At 40.4% G+C, this 17,428-nt stretch overlaps 1 protein-coding gene across 1 annotated transcript in view; it reads left to right on the top strand.

Annotated features, from left to right (window-relative positions):
• The window catches only part of LOC126470831 (katanin p60 ATPase-containing subunit A-like 1), a 105,769-nt gene that overhangs the window by 43,828 nt on the left and 44,513 nt on the right, over window positions 1–17,428 (top strand). The window contains exons 3-4 of the mRNA XM_050098847.1: window positions 14,506–14,707; window positions 15,352–15,655. Coding sequence (XP_049954804.1) covers window positions 14,506–14,707; window positions 15,352–15,655 — 506 coding nt within the window. The remainder of the gene's footprint in view (window positions 1–14,505; window positions 14,708–15,351; window positions 15,656–17,428) is intronic.

The following is a 17,428-nucleotide window of genomic DNA, read 5'->3' as shown; positions in this document are numbered from 1 at the left end:
TGATTTCTGCCTAGTATTAACTGAGTGAAAGCTGCTAACTCTTGGGAATAAGCTAATAATGCTAACAACAAACGACATTAAAGAAAATACATACTGTGAGGGCAATGTCAAAATTCCCAGACTATTGAATAGGGGTCGACAAGAGGTTTTCGAACTTACACCATACATAGCTCGAACAGCCCGTTTTTGAGCCAAAAATACCCTTTTTGAATCAGAAGAATTTGCCCAAAAAATAATACCATATGACATAAGCGTATGAAAATATGCGAAGTATACTACTTTTCGTGTTGAAATATTAACCACGAGTTTAGCGACTACTACTGAAATGGGCACGTGATCATCAGCACTGGACAATGACACAGTGGTAATGCTCTGCACGGTCCGATGAACCCCAATGCTGATGGGAGGGCACGAATCCGTCACCTTCCAGGGGAACATTTCCTTGACACCTGTACTGTGGGACGGAGACAATCTGGTGGCAGCTCCAGTATGCTTAGGAGAACATTCACGTGGGCTTTCATTGATCCAGTGGAGCTTGTGCAAGGCACCATGATTGCCAAGCAGGATCTTACACCGCTTCATGACGATCATGTTTCCTGACAACAGTGGCATATTTCAACAAGATAATGCGCCATGTCACAAGGCCAGGAATGTGATGGAGTGGTTCAATACAGTGCCTAGTTCCAATTGATGTGCTGGCCCTCAATTCACCATATCTGAACCTGATCGAACACTTCTGGGATGTGATTGAATGTGGAGTCAGAGCTTGTCACCCCCATCCTTGGAGTTTATGGGAATTAGGTGACATGTGGGCGGATGTGGTGCCAGCTCCCTCCAGCGACTTGCCAAGGCTTTATTGCTTCAGTACCGTCAAACGTTGCCACTCTATCCGTGCCAAATGTTGACGTACCAGCTGTTAGGTAGGTGGTCATAATGTTGTGGCTGGATCAGTGTACATGACCCAGTCACACTAATGTAACCATTACCTACGTTCGACATCAAAGTGCTATAGCCAATTACAGACAGCAGGTGGCAGCATTAGCAGTGTAGAGTATAATGTGTGTCGGGGTATGCAGGAACAGCGCAATCTTTGTCAGTGCAGAAATGGTGTGATTTATCTAATGTCTAAAAGGGCCCGATCATTTGCTTTCAGGCCTTATTCAGTAGTAACAGCTGTACTTCAAAGTATCTCATTCTGTCTGCCGCCACACGTACTGCGCATAACATCATACTTTGTAGCTTATATTTTAGACGTCGTTAGCCATATTTTCATCCCCTTATACTGAATATGTATCATTACTGTATGACAGGGATTTGAGCCTGATGGTCCGAGGAAAGGGCTAAAAGGGGTTGTCAAGAAATAAAAAGTCTGAAAATGTGATCGAGACTGTTTTCTACTGATTTTTAACATTTTATACCAATCACTGTGCTCCAGTCAAAAATGCTTTCTAAAATTTTAAAAGAGTGGAAGCATTTCCGAAATGGCTATGTTTGTAAACTGTTCACGTGCCACCATGGTTAAAGCATACCATGCATGGCCAAATTGCAATATCCAAAACTGATGCTAAGTGGTTATAAATCTGTGGTGCAACTGTGGTGCATCATGCACTATAGATGACAGGGCTGAACGATGCCTGCAGAGATGTGTACAGACAAATAGATGTAAAACTGTTGAGCAATTGACAAGATGAACCAAGGGACTATTAACAGTATCTCCTCATGGCCATTTAGTGCATGTATGGGTCTCTGCAGAAGGTGCATGGTTCATGCATAGGTGTTCATTTTTTATGCGTGCTGTTCTAGAGTGGAGTAATAGAGAATTAGAGTGCACTTTGTTTGATTAATCTTCTGCCACAACCTTAAGTGTTACTTGAACCATAACCATGTAGATGCAGATGTAGGTGCACCCATGTGGACTGCTGTTCATCAGCGACGAAGGCTGGAATTTGCTTGCCAATAGCACCACTGGACATCCACTAAATGGTGACAGAAGGTCTTTTCAGATAAATCAGTTTTACGCTCCATTATGTCAAACTTCTGAAAGCAAACACCCTGCAACAATCGTCAGGCGGGTCCAGGGTAGAGAGGGGAATGTGACGGTCTGGGGAATGTCTTCGTGGCTTCCCTGGGTGTTCTTGTCATGTCGGAAGACACAGTGGATTAACACAGTTATCCATCTATTCTCGGGAACCACATATACCCCTACATGCAGTTTGTTCTTCCTTGGCACGCAGTTCATTGGAATGTGCAGAGGAACGTGTATCACCCTGCACTACTGTACCAGACATTGGAAGTCACTGAGTGGACTGAAGGGACATCAAAACCACATTTATGGTTCTAATCCTCATCAGTTTACGTTTTTATTTTTTAGATGTTTCTTCCCTACTCTTTATCATTTCTTATCATTAATAATCAGGACATTGTTCTATGTGTCCACTAACTGGGCTGTGCACAACCATAACTAGTCCTGTCCAGTTCATGTAGGGTGACTTCCAGATGGAGTAGACAAACAATGAATACATCACTATGCTTTTGATACTGGGTGAATTCGATAACCAAGCTGCTATTGCTGCTCGTACATATACTGCACAGTACCCTCAAAGGTGACATCCTGATAAGAATGTTTTTGTCTCCTGGAGCAATGTCATCAGGGAAGCAGTAGTCTTTGTCCACAAGTAATGGACAGGTGTCATTCAAGGACTAGACATGCTCCACAAACACAGGATGCAATTCTTGATACCATTCACCATTCACCTCAGTGAAATACCCATGATATTGCAAGGCAGTTCAGATATTTCAAAAATTGGTTGTTAAAGCGTTGCTTAGTGAAGAATTGCACCTGTATCATTACACATTTACTCAACACCAGTGGCCAGAAGACCTCATTCAACGAATGCAGTTTTGTGAATGGCTTTTGCAAAAAGTGGAAGATAATGAACATTTTATGAAGAGTGTGATATGGACAGACAAATCTAGCTTCACTCGCAAAGGTATTTTTAACCTCCACAACAGACATTATTGGTCACAACACAACCGACATGTCACACGTAAGCATGACTTGTAGGCATGCTTTGCCATAAATCTGTGGCCTGGAATCATGGAAAGAGTGCTTTTGGGCCCCTACATATTACTGGAAAATTTGAATCTGCTCCTGTATTGTATGTTTCTTTACAGCACTTTGCCTGGCTCATTGGAAAACATCCCACTTAGTGTTCGGCGAAAGCTATGGTCTCAACGTGATGGTGCACAGCCACGGTTCACAATGAATGTGTGTAACTATTTAAATTAAGCGTTTTCATGGAAATAGATTTGTCACTGAGGTCAAATATTCTGACCTCCATGTTCCCCGGACCTTATTCCACTAGCTTTTTATTTGTGGGGACACCTAAAGGAACAAGTTTATAGTATTCCACCAATGGATGGATACAAACTAAGAGCATGTGTGCATACTGCTTTGGCAATGATGGATGCAGGTGTGTTGCATAGCATGTTACAAAGTATTTTGACTCTAGAGGGAATGGCAACCAATGCAAACAAAGCATTCCTTGCATTGGCTTTAACACTGTGTATAAAAAAGAAAAAGAAAACGAGATGCTAGTCAAGGAAATAGTTAAAACTGAGAGACATATAGCTATGAAACTCTGCTAAAGGAATTTTTTTTCTTTTTTTTACTTGGCCCTCACACTGAAAAAGAAGACACAAGTATGCAAAAATTTATTTTCATCTAGTTTGTTGCCTAACAACAGTTTATTAAAATATCACACTGTGGAAACATATACATTGTGTTTGGAAGAAGATGTGAATTTTGATATTTTTTTTTATTTTATTGCACTCCTTCTTGTGTGTTGTGCATAAAATATTGCTTTTTTTTTAACTCTTCCAGCATAATACCATATATGGCTGGGAAAGAGGCAAGACGTCTACCCTTTTGGTAATTGCCGGTACTGTTTTGTCTTTATCCTTGATCATAGTTTCCACAGTTGCAAAAACTCATGATAGTGAGATGTATTGTAATAATCTCTTTTTTGCTAAATCTGCACAATGAAACATCAACACCAAATATCAAAACTTCTCTCAAACACATCAAACACTCTAAATGTTTGAGAAATGCATCAGACAAAGCCACACATAGTAAATTATTTAAAAAACTAGCAAAGGATGACAAACTGCTTGTTCGCGTATGGGGGAATTTGAAAATTTGATATCCTGTCATACAAAAACTGCACACAGTAGGTGTTCATATGAACAGTTTATATTATGTTTGTAAAATAATAATTAACTACAGAGTGAATCACATCGTAAGAGTACATTTGGATGGAATCATTTAGTTGACCAATAGTATATTTTAATTGAGCATGACCATAAGATGTTAACCTGGACTGGTCAGCTAAAAGAAGTTCACAAAGATATTTACATGTAAGTGTCTGGTGGTTAGACAAGGAGTAACTGGAACACTGTTCTGCACAGTGAGTTACAGAAGTGTGTATTAATAAAATTCAAAATTTATTGTTATATTTTACTTTATAGAGGGAAACTAGCAAAATTTGTGGACACAAAATTACGATCAGACAAAGAAGTGTCATTAACTATGTGTTTTTTATCAAGGAAAATGACAATATTATAAGAATTATGTTGTAAATACCATACATATACTCATCGGGATCTGCAAATCCCGGGAAAAAAATGGCTAAAATTTCAAATTTTGTAGATAGAATAAATAGTAAATTAACAAGTTTTGCTAGTGAGAGGGGCATTTTTGAACTCAGACAAATCAGAGCTACAAAATTGTGGAACTGAATTTTGAAAACAGCCACTGATTAAAAATCAGAAATCAAATAAGAATTTTAATTACAAATATTTGGGGAAATATGGTATTTTAGAAGAAATAAAGATGTTCTCTAAGAAGGGGAGGGTGAAAGCATTAAACTGAATAATAATCTGTCAGTCAAAATCAGTTATTAGTTCACTTTACAAGTTCCATCTCTACAAGTTCTTGAAATTTTATTTCCAGGTTATTTAATATAAGTATCATTGTTAGTGATTTAGAAACCATATTGTCACTTGAAGGAAGGTGTAAGTAGATGAATGACGAACACCAGCTTTACTTAACGAAAGTTTATTCAGCACTTGCACATACAAGAACGCAGAGCGATGTGCCTCTGGCCAGAACACTTACGGTATATATACAGCTACAGAACATTCCAGTATAATGATTCTTGCCATTTGTGGATACTAATAGAATGGCAATGTTTCAGTTCAGGTGAGTTTTGAACTCACGACCCTCCATGCAACAATCTAGTATCATAACCACTGCACTACAGCGACTGCGCTACTCGGCTTCTTCTGCGAGATTGCTCCCTCCTTAAGAGAACAGCGTCTGTTACATCCTCCTAGTCCAGGAATGAGTCATCGGTCTTGCATACTCTGACTCCCGATGACTGATGTTCACCCTGTTGGTGATCTTCTTATAACTTCCCTTGCCGCTACGATCTTTGTTACCTTTCCACTTGTTGCCTGTCGCTGGAGCTTCGACTGTACCCTGGGTTGCAGGAGCCTTATAGGGCTTCATTCGAAGGGCGTGGACCGTATCTCTGATCTTTCGTCGTCATGTGACAGGTTCGAAGTCTTCAACTTCGTAACATCAGACAACAGTCTTACAACCTTATAAGGGCCAAAGTAGCGCCTGAGGAGTTTCTCAGAGTGACCAACCTTCCGAACAGGAGTGAAGATCCAGACGAGGTCACCAGACTGGTAGACAACAGGGCGGTGGCTTGTGTCATACCTTCGGCGATCGTTTTCTTGAGCCTGCAACGTACGGAGTCTAGCTAACTGCCGAGCTTCCTCAGCTCTGTTTATTATCTGGCCGATGTAGACGTCTTCCACGTCATCAGGATGTAACGGAAACACAGTGTCGATCATCGTAGTCGCCTCACGCCCATGCACCAGGAAAAATGGCGTAAATCCTGTGGTGTCTTGTTTGGCGGTGTTGTAGGTAAACGTCACGAAAAGTAGCACCTAATCCCAGTTGCTCTGCTCAACATTGACGAACATTGATAGCATGTTGGCCAAGGTCTTATTAAGGCGTTCAGTAAGCCCGTTAGTTTGCGGATGGTAGGCAGTCGTCATGTGATGAGTAATGCACCGACAGTTTATCTCTGTCACAAGATTCGATTGAAAAGCTTTCCCTCGATACGTAATTAACGACCTTGGGGCACGGTGTTTCAATACAATGTCTTCTACGATGAATTTGGCTACCTTGAATGCTTCGGCTGTTTTCACGGCTTTGGTAATGGCATAGTGCGTCAGACAATCAGTGCAAACAACAATCCATCTACTGTCACAAGCAGACGTTGGAAATCGTCCGAGGAGGTTCAAATGGCTCTGAGCACTATGGGACTTAACTGCTGAGGTCATCAGTCCCCTAGAACTTAGAACTACTTAAACCTAACTAACCTAAAGACAACACACACATCCATGCCCGAGGCAGGATTCGAACCTGCGACCGCAGCGGTCGCGCGGCTCCAGACTGTAGCGCCTAGAACCGCTCGGCCACTCCTGGCGTCCGTCCGAGGAGGTCAAGCCCAATACGATGGAAAGGCGTTTCGGCTGGTGCAATTGGCGTGAGTCGGCCAGGTGGTTTCTGAGGAACTGCCTTTCTCCTCTGGCACTAGCTACAGTGCGACACATAGTGACAGACACTCTAAATAAACCCGGCCAGAAAAGTCTCTTGCGGATCCTATCGTATGTCTTAATAAATCCTAAATGTCCGGCCTCAAGTGTGTCATGGAATTTCGTAGAACATCTAAGCGCATGTGTTTAGGAATCACTGGTAGCCACCTCTTTCAAAAACGGATCAAAGTTTTTCTTGCAAAGTAATCCTTTAACTACCTTAAATTGTCCTTTCACATCCTCTGACCGATTTAAGGAAGCATAATTTGAGATATCTTGGCGTCCTTCTTCTGCTCAGCAGAGAGATCCTAGAGTGCAGCGAGACAGTCATTATCTTCATCAAAGTCTTGATGGTCTGGCACAGGGCTTCTTGAGAGACAGTCGGCATATTGGTGTTTTATCCCACTTTTGCACATTATGGTAATGTCATATTCTTGAAGTCGTAGTGCCCACCTGGCGAGTCGTCCTGTTGGATCCTTAAGATCTGTCAACCAACAAAGTGAATGATGGTCTGTAACAATTGTGAATGGCCTTCCTTAGAGATACTGTCGAAATTTGCACGTGGCCCAAATCACAGCAAGATATTCTCTTTCTGTAGTTGAGTAGTTTCTCTCGGCTTTTTTAAGTGTCCTAGACGCATAGGCTATAACCTTCTCTTTTCCATCCGAAATCTGCACTACAACAGCACGGATCCCATACCCACTGGCATCTGTGTGTAGTTTTGTAGGTACTCTCTCATCATACAGATCAAGTACAGGGTCAGTCGTCAGAGCTTTTTGCAGCAAATCGAAAGAATCTTGTTGAGCACTACCCCAGATAAATTTAGCATCGGCTTTTAACAAGTCTTGGTGTGGCCTTACTTTGATACAAAAGTCTTTGATAAAACGACGGTAATAAGAACACAATCTGAGGAAGCTTCTCACATTTCTAATACTTTTAGGGATAGGAAATTCCGTCATAGCTCTCACCTTTTCTGGGTCTGGCCGTACACCTTCGTTTGACACAAGGTGTCCAACCATTTAGATTTCTTTTGCTCCAAGGGACACTCTCTTGCATTAAGTTTCAGTTCGGCTTGTTGGTACGGTCTGGCTTGTTGGAGGCACTTAAGAACGGCCCTCAGTCTTTTTATGAATTCATCAAATGTCTCTGAGAACACTATAATGTCACCTAATTCACAAAGACACATTGTCCACGTCAGGTGCCTTAGAAGATTATCCATCATTCGTTCCAAAGTTGCTGGTGCATTACACAGACCAAACGGTATTACCTTAAATTCATACAGGCCCTCAGGGGTGATGAATGCAGTTTTCTCACGATCAGCCTCATCTACTTCGATTTGCCAGTATCCCGAGTACATGTCCATGGTTGAGAAAAACTTAGCCCCTTTCAGACAATCTGGTGTATCATCAATTCATGGAAGAGGGTAAAGGTCCTTTGTAGTTATCTTATTAAGCTTCCTGTAATGAACACAAAAGCGCCAACTACTATCTGTCTTCCTGACAGGAACCACTGGTCACGACCATGCGAAGGCTGAATGATGTCATTCTTCATCATTTTCTCTACTTCGTCGCAAATTATTCGACGTTCCGTTGCTGACACACGTTATGCTCTCTGGCTTATTGGTTGATGGTCTCCAGTGCTAATCCAGTGCTTCACTGACGATTTGCCTAATTTGCTCTTCACCTGTGGATTGAAGCATTCAGAGAACTCTTGAAGAATGGCAGTTGGCTTCTTCTGTTGTTCCTTAGTGAGATCTGGTGATAGTCGAGCTAGAAGATTTTGTCTCGTAGTGGTAGCGCGAAAGTAGCGCTAATTTCGCCCACAGACCCGGCCTGGGAAGTTTCTATGACGCTCAGCTGTTCTGCAATTAACAGCTCAGCATTTACTACGCACATGCATCTTGGAAGGATCTGCGGTTCTCGGCGACACTTAACTATCCACAATTCACCGAATCCGTTCTTAAACGAGATGCCAGAGGCTGGGATGACCAAGTTATTCTCCAGTGGTTTGCTTCTCTTACATTCCACTCCAGATCCATTGGTTGATGCATGGCATGACACATGACAGCTACCTTCCTAGTGCTGACTGTAGGAATGATCACTTCATCCAGCACACATAGTCTCCACACACTAGAATGCGCATCTTCCTGTCCAGAGTACCTCATCTCATCTACCATAATCTTTGAGCGACCACAATCTATAATTGCTTGAGAAGCTATCAAAAAGTCCCATCTGAGAATGACGTCATGATTACACTCTTGGAAGACGATGAATTCTAACAGCTGTGTATGGCCACTTATACCCACATGAATGACACATCTTCCTGTAGGTTTTACATATTTCCCATTAGCCTCCTTCAGCAGAGATGTTTTGCTGTCGACGAATACGGTTTTCTGCAACTGGCGATGGTACTTCTCCGAAATGACTGATTATGATGCTCCAGAGTCCACAAGAGCTTGGGCTGGTTGGTCATCCATAAGGACATCGACGTAGTTTCCTATCATTTTCGTAGTGATCGACGGCGGAGGATTTTTCTCTTGGACAGTCTCACCTCCAAGGAAGGTCGCACTCCAGGTGGCGGCGGCTAGGTGATCGGCTGCAGCTTCTAAACGGCGATGTGGACCTTGATCGGCGTGTTGGGGAGCGTCCTCTCCAGCGGCTAGCTTGCGGCGATGGTGACCTACGTCGTCTGGCGCCCACCTCTTCTTGTTCATCTTCGTCGTCCCAGAGTTGGCGACGGCTAAGATCGTTCTGCTGTCTTTTGGTGCGGGCTCCATCAAATATCCTTTCTCGACAATAACGCATCAAATGCCCTGGTCGTCCGCAGTGGAAACATACTGGTCGGTTACCCTGGGTCCTCCAGACATCAGTCTTCCTTGGTACCTAAACAGGTTCCTCATGCGGCATTGTAGAAATGTAACTTCGCCTGGGTCTCGACTTTTTTATTGTTTTAAAGAGAAATGAAGGACGAGAGATTGGGTTCAATGTCCGTTCCACTTCCTCCCTTATGACCTCTTGAACCGTCTCGGTTTTTTGCTCGACGTGCAATCCAAGTGCCTTATGAACTTCCTCTCTCACTATCCGACAACGAACACTTGTGAAATCAGTTTCTTCCTCCATCACAGACATCGATACGACGCTTGGAAGCCGTTCAAACTTCTTGCGTGTAATTCTTTTTTGATGCATTGTCTCGATATACTAGCACCATTTTATCAAGTCGTCTGCTGTCGAAACCTCCTTCAGGAGTAGGGCTTGATACATGTCCTCAGCGACACCCTTCATGAGATGTGCAACCTTATCTTCCTCCTTCATTTGAGGATCCACTATTTTACACAGCTCCAAGACGTCTTGAATGTAGGATGCTGTAGTTTCTCCTGGACGCTGTGCCCTGCACTTTAATTTATCTTCAGCCTTGCACTTCTGTCGTTGTGTGTCGCCAAAATACTCGCGCAGTTCCGCCTGGAATACTTCCCAGCTTGTGAACTTCTCCTCGTTGTTCTCATACCATTGCTTGGCAGTGCCCTCCAAGTAGAAAAATATGTTAGCCAAACACACGGTGTCATCCCATTTGTTAAATTTTACTATAAGCTCGTATAGCTTCAGCCACTTGTTTGGATCTTGACCATCGTCACCAGAGAACCCGGAAGGATGTCTCATGTGATGGCACACAGTTGCTGTTATCGTGACGTCATCTTCTTCTTCTGTCTCTAATAGATTGGGATCTATAGATATGCCTCAAACTCGGGTTTCTCGCCACGTAAATGGCCTGATGGGAGCCACTGTGTCGTCGACAATGTGTGGTATCACAAGTTCCAATACCCAGCGCCTCCACCAGAGTAATGTCACGCAGAGGAAGGTGTTAGGAGATGAATGACGAACACTAACTTTACTTAACGAAGGTTTATTCAGCACTTGCACATACAAGAGCGCGGAGTGAACTGCCTCCAGCCGGAACACATACAGTATATATACTGTTACAGAACATTCCGGTACAATGATTCTTGCCATTTGTGGATACTTCTAGAATAGCAATGTTTCAGTTCAGGTGAGTTTTGAACTCACGACCCTCCATGCAACAGTCTAGTATCATAACCACTACACTACAGCGGCTGCACTACTCAGCTTCTTCTGCAACAATATTTTGAACAATTAATTCTGATAAAATACAACCTGAATACAAAATTAACTATTTTGTGAAATTGTCCCCTATGTGTATATTACTATCAGGAATGGTATAAGAACAAGTCAATAGTTCCACCTTACTCCATTACTGCTAGTTCCAATATAAATCAGTGTTGAATTTCCCACATAGAAGTGTTGATTTCTTGCATAGCTATAGATGTAAGCAACAACTGTATTTGCATATATCTCTGTGTATAAAGAATTTTATAATAGCTTTGCATTTCTACTCTTTTTTAGTCTCATAACTGCTTTTACACAATTAATCTGACAGTATGTAGCCTCATGTAGAAATTGAAACTAACTCATCTACCTATATCCAATTTTCTGTGGGGCATAGAACACTAATAACACTTAGTTCAGTACTAGTACTTGGTGTTGCCTTTTTCATACTACTGATATCTTATCATACCAGGTCACTTCCACAAACTTTGTAAGTTTATTCAAAATCATTTACTCTCCCCATTACATAGATTTCTGTCACGTCTGGATGTTTCTGAGTCATAATCTCTACGTTGCCACAGGAGGGCCCTGTTTACGGTCCAAGGGCCACTTGAAGCACCAGGCTGAGGCACACTAGAGGTGCCTCTTGTGAAAAATTTGACACAGAGTGTATCATAATTAGTAGCAAAACCAATCCATTTCCATGTTCAGTAGATTTAGGTTTATTTTGACAGGTCTCATGAAGAGCCCAAGGAATTGCAGCTTGGCAGGTAATGTACGTGCAAGGGAAGTAGAAGGGAAAGGGGGTATGAAATGTTTCTTGTGTTGAAAAATGGGAGGGGGGGGGGGGGGGGGGGGTTGGCAAATGACATATTGTCACTTGTGTGGAAAAATGATCCTTGTCACAGAATTTGGTAGAAAGATGTACCTATTAATTTTCCGGTTTCTTTCAATCAGTGTGGTATACTTGTGTGATATGGTAGTTTTTGTTTGAACTTTTCTGGTCTGTTATAAGCTGAGGTTTGATAGGGTCCCTGAATGTTCATCAAACCAGGAACAAATGCTTGCAGACCTGTGAACATAGCTGCTGCCATCATGAAAGATGGTAGTGTCCATGACATATCACCATGAATATATAGAAGAAAGGAAGATAACTGTTTGGCAAGAATGCTGAAATATACATCCGTATCCTGAATGAATGGGCTCAAGCCATGGTACAAAAAAACATCCCTCGAAGATCACAGGACCACCTCCATCCTGACCTACACCCTCAGTGCATTATAGTTTAAATGCCTCATTGAGCCACCAATGCACTCAGCACCTTGTATCATTTGAAAAGAGGAAAAACTATGACTCATCAGGCCACACTATGTGCCTCCATTCCTCTGTGTTGTTTGGCTCATTAAGTAGATTTATGTGCATTTGTGAGTAATGGCCTTTTGTGAGGTACCACCCTACGCTAAATGTCCATTGCTCTCCCTTCACAACTTATTGAGATGAAACTGCATTCACTGATGCCATTTCCTGGCAAGTTTGAAACTGATCATCATTGACATCCCTGTTAGTTAAGACCTTATCATGACCATAGTTAAAATGCTGTTACTTGGCTGTGAATAGTACACTATTCCCTGTAAACACATTCGACATTCCACATTGATACACTAACAAACTGGGCAACATCAGTCACAGTGTGGTTATATGCACATCCAAATACAATATCGCCTTTTCCATTCTGTCACATCTCCTTCTCAACCTAGCTTACTGCAGTGATTCGTACAACTGACATCACTTGCCTGAAATGATTTGTCAATGGTGGATGGTCACATGAGTGCCTGCTACTAGTTCTATGTCATCTACAGAATTCCAAAGTGACAATAGGGCTCTTTTATGAGGATAGCTGATATCTTTCCCCATGAGCTGAACTCTTTGTGGACAGAATTATTGATCAATAAAATCAAAATATTGTATGTGCTCTATTTGTAATATACAAGGGTATGATATAAGATATTTTGATATTTGATAAAAAGACATATTGGTCAAGTTTTTTATAATATATTATGCAGTGTTATTTATTTTTTACAGAAATGATTTTACAGATGAATTAAATGTTGGCTTCTTAGTAGTTATATATACTGTCTGACAAAACAGTGAAGCACCCAGAAGACATGGTCGGCTGTCAAACATATAAAACACCAGTGTTTGTGTAAAAGATTATAGTTGCAATTCTCTGTGACAGGTAGAACAGCCACCATAGTTCATTAGTGCATGAAGCACACTGTAACCCCTCCACATCTGTGCCTGCCATACAAGAACAAGTAATGGATTCCCTGCAATGTTCTGTATCATCCTGCATCATTCAGTAGAGATTAGCAGCAGCCAGACTAGGGAACTACTTTCCCATATGTAGGCTCCCATTAACGCCACAACACAAACAGCAGTGTTCGGAGACGTGCCATGAACATGGAACCTAGACTGCTGATGAAAGATGTCACATTGTATTCTGCAATGAATCATGATTATGCGCTAGGCTAGATGATCATCATCGACAAGCATGGTAGTGACGTGGGAAGATGTCCCATTCTTCCAATGTTTTGAAGAGGCATAGTGGTATTAGTCTTGGCATCATGGTGTGTAGAGCCATCGGGTATGACTTTACATCGTAGCTGGTACTGGTTACAGAACTGTGATGGCAAAATGATACATAACAGACATCCTGCATTCTCGCATACTACCACTCGTACTACAGTATTGTGGTGCTACTTTTCAACGGAACAATTTTCATCCATGCATGGAAAGTGCCTCTGTGAAGTCTCTGTGTGATGTTGAGGTATTCCTGTTCTAGCAACATCAAGATTTGTTGTTGATAGAAAATGCTGAGGACCAGCTGAGACATCAACTCTGTCAAAGTGCCAGTATCCAGGATACCATGGAATGACTTGCCATTGGAGATGGTACAATGGCTTTATGACACCCTTGACAATTGTATCAGTAAATAAAGCCAGGCAAAAGAGAGTGCAATGTCATACTGATAGGTGGGTCCACTTTACTGTCAACTTCTTTGTAAATTTGCCCCAATCTTGTAATCACTGAAATAATATCACATACCCTCTCAACCCATGAAGTTTCGTTTTGTTCCCTCCTCCCCAACTGGGTGCTTCACTATTTTTGTCAGGCAGTGTATATACATTTTTCTGACACATGGAAATACACAATAATGAGATACTTGTGACCTGTATAACCATTATCTTTTGTGGAAGTCCAGAAAACAGTTCCTTATTGTCTAACATTGTCTTGATGGACAACTCATCTCTGAGAGCTACATAAAAGGTATACAGAAAATTAGTATCGCAGAAACAATTTTAAATAATGCTGCAGAGCAAATGTGGAGATAAAAGCCAAAACCTTACCATTTTCAGAAATGTTTCTTGTAGCTCACCTATTTGTTAGCACAAAACAGCTGCAGTATAATTAAAGGAGCCATTCAAGTAACTGTTGCCACCCTCTCCATCTGCTCTGTGTGCCACACAAGCAAATACACTACTCTTCTTTGCATAAAATTCTGTAGGGCTGATTTTATATAAAAGCAACTTTTCTTGTGAATGCCTAAGTTAACAAATTTGTAATTCTTAAAGAAAATAGTCACAATGTTTTGGAATAATATCTATCATAGTAATTTTTTATCCAGATATTTCTCAAAATTATCCACTTTTTGTAGAATTTCTTAAAAGTTCACAGCTTACCCTTTGTAAGATGATTCATAATAAGTATGAAGAGCTGAAACAAATGTTTCCACATTCCCAAGATGCAATTGCTCAAGTGATTCAACAAATTGTCACAGCACTATTTTACAATGTATTGGAAGCTTACAAACTTGTTAAGCACAACCATAGAGGGTTATATCCTGTCATTAATATTCAGTAACTCATATCTGTATGGTACAGTTTATAATATAGTTTTAATGTCGCTAAGTTTGGATTTTTTTTTTTTTACTAAAAGTAGTTCTGAAGGAGCATACCACCACAGCCACACTTTTGACATGAGCCACTTTTAGTTAAGGGACAGCATCATTTCTTACTTAGTGATTCTTAAACTGCAATGCATCTCCTCCATTACTGGCAGTTCATGAAGCCATACTGTCACATGCTTTCATGTTTTCACTGTGTTTGATGGTTCTTCATTGACTAAGAGTTTATTACATTGTCCTATGTTTAAATTGACCCTCACACAGTATATCACCTCTTCTAAGATGGTTTAGATAGCTATTCATTAATGAAAATGTGGTTAAGATGTGTCTGAATTTTGATTACCACAAATTTTGCAATGACTGAAAATGTGGAAAGATAGGAAAGAAGTACCATCAATATTTTCTGAAAGTTTGAATCATAAATGTGCTTCATAATTAATTCTTATAAACAAAAATGCATACCATAACTTCAGTTTCGAGCTAGTTGTCATAGTATTATATTAGTGAATATCTAAATTCATTACACATTTAACAATAAGTCATTACAATTTCACCAAGTAAATTTTTCATTAAGACTTTTGACTTCTTTCATTGTAGCCGATCCAGGAAGTCTCATTCAATGGACCGCACTCCATGCCTGACAAAGCGGTCACATCCTGGAGCAGCAGTGAGCATGAAAACACAAGGACCTGTAAGACGGAGCAATGAGGGACCACCTTCATTACCATCTGCAATACCTTCACAAGATAGTGATTCTCATGAAACCCCACCAAAAGTGTTCCAGGCTGCCCAGTATGAACAGCATCTTGTAGAGACACTTGAAAAGGATATCATTCATAGAAATCCTAATGTGCAGTGGAACCGTGTCGCTGGGCTGAGCGAAGCAAAAGCAATACTTCAGGTGATGAACAATATTCAGTTACACACTTATTTTAGGCAGTAATATTTTGTTGAGTTACATGTTATTACTAACACAACTCAAGAATAATCAAAAATTTCAGCAAAATATGATGAAAGTATTAAAAAACCAGAAGAAGGTGTACATGAGAAATGTTTCTCTACTGCTTGAATAACTTTTTGTATTTAAAATACACTTTGGATGTGTGGTATCAGAAATTATGTTTTATATCTCCTGCTTAATAAAAAGAACAGTTTAATACTAAATCATTGCATCAGACATGAGAGCAAATACCCTCATCTCAGGTGCCCTGGATATTGATTGACATCTGCACTCTTCATGCCACTGGTTAGTGGCTGTCAGGTACTGCTTAACACGACCACCATTCTCTTCCTCCTGTGTTCTATATGTAGAGGAAGCATGATGAGACCTATGTGTGTCCTACTGCTTCTTATCTTGCTCATGTGGATTTTCCCTTTCAGGTACAAAAACAACAAAGTAAAACCAAATTCCATAACACACCGGTGTTCAAAAGTTTCCTTAACAACTTTCCACAGAAAGAACATCCAAAATTTAACATTCTATGTTATAAATCTTCTGAAAGACTTTAACTTGGACCAGACATGCTATTGGGAGTTACAGTATTCATCTCTAAATTTCATGTATATGCTTTGCCAATGCAGCCTTGCCAGAGCCATACTCATTTTTAATCTCCTGTATATGCTGAATTTTATCAGTAGTATTTCATTGAAATGGGATACGCCATTTCCTGTCTCCATAATTAAGTACATAACATAGTTAGCCTTCCACTACTACTTCATGTAATCATCACTAACTAGCAAGACAATGAATGTTTCTCATGATGATGTGCAATTATGTAGAGACAGCCACAATTTGCCTTTAAAAATAGTACTGAGTGACAGTAAGGCACACAAAAAAATGGAGATTTCCACTTGCTGAGCGGTAAGACATCGTTTCCTCAAACAAAAAGGTTATCAGGAAGATAAACATAATTTTGAGGTTGCTGATATATTGCTTTGGATACTGGAACAAAATAAAAACATAATATTTAAATAAATATCAAATTAAATAAATACTAATGTAAAAAGTGAGTTACACACATAAAATTTAGAGGTATTCAGAAAAATATCAGTCTATAGAACCAATGTTAGGGAGGACTGGAATAGTAATAGGAAGAAAAAAGAAGAACAGTGTGACAGAGTCAGTGGTGTGAAAGCAGAAGGAGCTAGGCAGATTACATAATATTGTTGAAGTTCAGACAAAGGATAATGTAGGAATGTTGGGTGTTCTATATGGACATTATCCATTTATGTAGAACATTTTGCATCTGTGTAAAAGATCTGTCCTTTAGTTGGAAGTTACAGATGGTATGGGTTCTGAACACGTTGGAGTCTCACAGTTTCATAATCTTGCTACTTTAGGAATCATATCAATTTAAACATTAATTTTTTTCTTCGGGAATACATATATGTTAATCACACATAAGACGCATAGGAATTTCTGATAGTATTCTAAGCATACTGGTTTAAAAAATCCTTATTTTTTCTTAGATGCAGAATATTCCCATAATTCATAATGAAGAATAGGTTATTGAACTGAAATCACTCATGTGTAAAACAATGGAAACACCAGGTTGAAATATCAGCTGTATAAGAAAAGGATAGATTGCTACTCACCATAAAGATGACATGTTGAGCTGGAGACAGGCACAATGAAAATATTATTACACATTTAGATTTTGGCCAAAGCCTTTTT

The sequence above is a fragment of the Schistocerca serialis genome, chromosome 3, assembly GCF_023864345.2.
Source record: "Schistocerca serialis cubense isolate TAMUIC-IGC-003099 chromosome 3, iqSchSeri2.2, whole genome shotgun sequence".
Taxonomy (NCBI): domain Eukaryota; kingdom Metazoa; phylum Arthropoda; class Insecta; order Orthoptera; family Acrididae; genus Schistocerca; species Schistocerca serialis.
Note: the sequence above shows the minus strand (reverse complement) of the source record. Positions and strands in the feature narration are given on the sequence as shown.